Source organism: Populus nigra, chromosome 14 (assembly GCF_951802175.1).
Source record: "Populus nigra chromosome 14, ddPopNigr1.1, whole genome shotgun sequence".
NCBI classification, from domain to species: Eukaryota; Viridiplantae; Streptophyta; class Magnoliopsida; order Malpighiales; family Salicaceae; genus Populus; species Populus nigra.
In genome coordinates this window covers 12,398,167-12,403,238 of record NC_084865.1, presented here as the reverse complement: position 1 = coordinate 12,403,238, position 5,072 = coordinate 12,398,167, and the positions used below count along the sequence as shown (strand labels likewise).

The window sequence follows — 5,072 nt, the reverse complement described above, 5'->3', positions numbered from 1 at the left end:
GTGTGTGTGTGTTTCTCGAACAACTTGATGCCTGGTAAATCTTCAATAGCGATGCTGTAATATTCTGCTGTGGTCATGAAAAGATCCATATAGCTCACGAGATGAACTATGCTATATGTTTTTTGACTTCTGGTTACGTGATTTTAAAGTAAAGAGCTAGGTCATCTCCTGATGAACAATTCGAAAACAATAGAGATTTCTTCTTCTTTTTTATTGATTTGAGGTTATCTAGGCCTTAAATTGCATAAAAATTGATAGCCTTGTTTCCCTGCTGCCAATCCGTTTGATCCCAGGTTCCAACATGCTAAATGTCAACTGTCTGCAGACAGGGTAGATTGATGCTAAATGTCAGCTGGTCCAGCACTCAATATAAAATGGGCTGTGAACTTGAGAAATAATTGCACCTCTGCAATTAATAATTAATTTCATACCTGCAAGGGAACGACCTGTATATAAGAGTAGAAGATGTGTTTGAACACTGAATATAAAAGGAAAATTGATTTCCAATGCAACAAATGACTAAAAAACTTACCTTATCAATGGAGGGATGTTCTCATTAACACTAACAAAGCACCTCAAACATCTGGTGTTTTCCTTGCAACTTTTCTCACTTCTCACTGCAAGAATGCTTCTTCTCTTTTTCAAATTTTTATAGTTTTTTTTCAATTTAATCCTTTAATCATTGTGATAGATTATTATAATTTTAACAAAACATCCCACTATTAAGAATTGTGGTAATCACTAATTATGATACCTACCGACAGAGATATTTGCCTTTGCAAATAATTAAGAAGGTCTTAATTATTATTTAGTCGAGATAGAATGCATCTACCCCATTTTCGCCATCTCTCTATTTTATCCCATGCTCCTCCCATCCTTCGTTCCTCCATTGTCCTCAAAACCTTACTTTGAGAAAAAGAAATTTGGAAAATCCCTCCATGCCGGTGTGTTTTTCTACACAAAAAAATTGTTTTGACCAGATGGTCGGCTATGACCATGTGATTTTTTAATTCTACATTTGTTGAACTAATTAATTAGTTGTTTCACGTTATCATCATTTGCTAAAATGTTCCACCGACTTATACCTCTATACTATACACACCCTGTATATATAGTACATATACAGAAATTCTCCGTAATTGTTTGGAAACACATTGCAAACCATGTTTCATAAAATTTTAATTTTTTTTATATTTTCAGATTTTTTGATGTGCTAATATTAAAAATAATTTAAAAAAAAATAAAAAATATATGTTTATACATTTCTTGACAAAAAAAACTTTAAAAAGTAACCATTATCATACTCTCAAATACCCTCAAACATACCCTTAGTTGATATGCATAATTAAGTTGAGGAGTCATTTTGAATTGCATTTATTTTATAAAAAAATTAAAAAGTTATTCAAAATTAATTACTTTTTAATTTTTGAATCGTTTTAATATGATGGTATAAAAAATAATTTTTAAAAAATAAAAAAAATTATTTTAATACATTTAAAAAATAATAAATAGTATATTTCCAAACACCCCATGAGTATCACTAGTAAAAAAAATTCGTTCATTAATGCTTTTTATATATATATATATATATTCATTTCTCTTTCTAAAACATAAAAGGAAATAAAAGAAGAAGCCTCAAAAGCCAACAAGCCCAAATACATTTAGGCAGATAAGAATATGAGGCCCAAAAGATGAAGCCCGTCAAAAGCAAGCTGGAAGTTGCGCATGGCATGATATTACATCCTTAAACCTTAAAACCCTAAGACTAGAGAGAAACCTCAAAACCAGACAAGTAATACAAGATGTCGGGCAGAGAAGATTCGGAATCGGACGCGCCTGAGGAATTTACTGCAGAGCAGGTTCCAAAATTTATCCCTTTTATTTTTCAATTTTATGTTTTATTCAAAAATCTTTTTTTTTTCTTTTTTTGATGTTTTGTTATGTTTACAGGGAATACAACAAGATGAAGAGATAAGAAGAGTGCAGAAAGAAAGTAAGGCAAGGTACTTTCGTTGGTCTCTGTACTACAGTCTCAATTTTTAGCAAACAAGACCCTCAAAAGAGATTTGTTTTCTTGATTGAGCTTATTATTTTTTGCCTTTTTTTAATTTTAGTTTTATTTGACTCTAAATTGTGTTTCTAGTTATTTTGATAACGGGTTTTTGAATTGAAGCTGTGATCTTTTGTTTTTTCTTTTGTCGTGGCTATATGTGGTGGAACTATAAAAAGGGGCGGTGGCATTTACTTGAAATTTTGCGCTGGTTGAATTATTTATTTTGAATAACTACTTGAGGAAAAGTGCACTAGTTAAAGTAATTGATGTTTTTAATTTATGGCATTTATTTGGAAAGTTGACTCATTTTTGGAGAAAATATTATATATTGATGAAATTTTGTGAATTTGATTAGCAAATCTTGAAGTTTTAAAGTTACTCTCTTCTTCTTAAGTTGTGGTATTCAGAACTGGCGTGAGAGAAGCATTGGATGGTGTGAAACGTAGAAGTCCTTGGGAGAAAAATAATGATACTAATGAAATACTATTTACTTAGCAGAACATGAATTGCTTGTCTTTTAATGGTTTCTCCTATGATTTGCCAAATTGCTTCCTGAATTGACTTCCTCCATTAAAGGTTTACAGTTTGCTTCGGGTTTTTCATTTTTGGCTGCCCATACTTTCTTGCTGTTCTTAGGATGTCTGGTTGTTCTGTGTGATGTTTGTCATACTCCTTGTTTCTATATGACCCTCTAATTCCTAATTGCAATTCGTGGAGCATGGTGTTTGTTTAGTTAGAGAGCTCTTTTTCGTTGATAAATTAGGAGCTGACTATGGCAACTTTGCTTAGGTGGTCTTCTGAACTGTTATTGATGTGGGATGTGGCCCATTTTGAATTTCCCAGGAAACACCGAGCTTTAGATTAAGTTATTGATGTGAGGATAGTGAAGATTGCTGCTGCAACTTTGCTATTCTAGTTATGCATCCCACAAGGATCAGCTATATTGGTATCTAGTTGACGGATTTATAATAACTTACCCATTCAGCTCTTGTTAAGTGTCATGCAAGCCTTGGGCTTGGCTAGGAGGCCTTGTTGATGTTTAACCTTTGAAAAGTAGAGGCATTCTCTTTGGCAAGATGGACAGTTTTTTCTGGGAGGTGCACTAAAGTTTAATTTGGCAAAGTGGGAATGTTTTGAAGTCTAAGAAAACACTGGTTAGGGATGGTTAGAGTTCAAAAAATCACAGTGCACATATCACATGTGCCTCCATTTCATAAACTGGGTTATACTGGACAAAAGGCTAAACTTTTATATTCTGGGCATGTATGAGCAGAAGGCGTCTGTACTCATTTACTGAAGAAGAACAAATTTAGGTGAGTAGCAAATCAATAATCAGCAGAATTGTTAGTCTTTTACAAAATAGCGGAATGTTCTCCTGTTCTAGGAAATGCAACATGCATGGAATATTAGCTGTTTTATTTTTTTCAAAGGCTGCAAAAACTATTTTACTCCTAGATTCAATATTGTTGGTTTGGTTTACCTTTTTCCTTTCCCTTATAGTTTTGCCCCATTCAAAGCCAAATCTAGATATAGTTATATACTTATTCAAAAGTTGATTCTACTGTTCTTTTATTTCTGTTTAGTTTGATGTTATCAGTTTGATTTACAAACCTGTTTAACTTTGAATAGAGTTGTTCGTATTCAATATTGTTGGTTTGGTTTACCTTTTTCCTTTCCCTTATAGTTTTGCCCCATTCAAAGCCAAATCTAGATATAGTTATATACTTATTCAAAAGTTGATTCTACTGTTCTTTTATTTCTGTTTAGTTTGATGTTATCAGTTTGATTTACAAACCTGTTTAACTTTGAATAGAGTTGTTCGTGAGGCTAAAGAAAAGCGCAGACGATTGGCACAGAGGAAAACAGCACAACCACCTAAAGTGAATGAAAGTGTACAAGATGTGGTAGAAGCCAAAACTGAAACAGAAACAGAAACAGAGAAAGAGTCTCTGGGCTCTGGAGGGATGCTTCCAAGTGATATTGTTCAACTGCTTGCAGCTCGGGAGAAGTATGATACCCCTCTCTCCCTCGCCCCCCCCCCCCCCTCGCGCGCACACACACACAAAAGCACATGAATGAGGACAGAAACAGATGTTTTCTATCTCCATGTACAGGATTCTAACCAGGAGAACTTATGCTGTCTGCAGAAAAGTCTTTTTGTCCGATTCTGAGGATGAGAACGCTGAAGAGAAGTGGCTTCCAAAAAAGAAAAAGCGCAGAAGCTCAGGGTGAGGCATAATTGAAAGCTAAACTAGGAAATGATGTTTTTGAAACAAAATAATAATGTTATTGAATTTTAATTTGCAGGAAGGAAACTGTTATTTTGAAGGAGATGGCACCTCCTCAATGCATACAAAACTCACTGGAGTTCTTGAAGAAAAAGAAAATGCAGCTTTCACGATCATCTTCGGTTTTGAACAACCCCAACCAAGCACTTCGCCTGATATCTGCTTCTGGCTTGTTCAGTAAGAAATGACAAGCTCGCGAGTCAGTTTCTTGTTAATGTGCCCATGTAATACTGAGCCATTCAAAGCTAGTGGAAGACATTGATATCGAAAAGAGGCCAGTTACTCAACTTCCCAAAGCGTATTTTCAAGCTACTGCACCATAATAATTCTTACATCACTTTCAACTCCACTGAAACGCATACAAAATTGAGACGAATACAGTTAACGTTGACACATTTTGCATTGTATCATTCAAGTATTTTCTGATTCCCAAGGATTGATTGTTGATCATTATGAATATCTAATCTGTGTTAGAGAAATTGTTAACGGCAATTTGCTGGGGGACCTGTCCTGCTAAAAATCTTTGCCTATTTTGAATCCCTTTCATTGATACTTCATAAGTTGATAGAAAATATTGGCGACTTATTGTTGTGGAAAATATAGGTTAATCATTCAAAAGGGACTACTGCATTCTGGATTTTGAATCATATATAAACAAATCAGTTGTATCTCTCAGAAGCCCTCTCCTGCCCTTCCTCCGGGGGATTTTTCTAATCTTGGTGACTTGCTGG

At 34.3% G+C, this 5,072-nt stretch overlaps 1 protein-coding gene across 2 annotated transcripts; it reads left to right on the top strand.

Moving 5' to 3' along the window:
• The first annotated feature begins 1,702 nt into the window (after positions 1–1,702).
• Positions 1,703–4,861, top strand: LOC133672703 (uncharacterized). Of its 2 annotated transcripts, none has more exons than XM_062093194.1 (5): positions 1,703–1,859; positions 1,951–2,003; positions 3,867–4,061; positions 4,201–4,281; positions 4,361–4,861. In XM_062093194.1, exons 1-5 carry the CDS (start codon positions 1,803–1,805, stop codon positions 4,527–4,529), a joined length of 555 nt encoding a protein of 184 aa, XP_061949178.1. In that variant the 5' UTR covers positions 1,703–1,802; the 3' UTR covers positions 4,530–4,861. The 2 variants fall into 2 exon arrangements, with proteins under 2 accessions (XP_061949178.1, XP_061949177.1); XM_062093193.1 differs by having other exon boundaries at positions 4,168–4,281.
• The last annotated feature ends 211 nt before the right edge of the window (positions 4,862–5,072 follow it).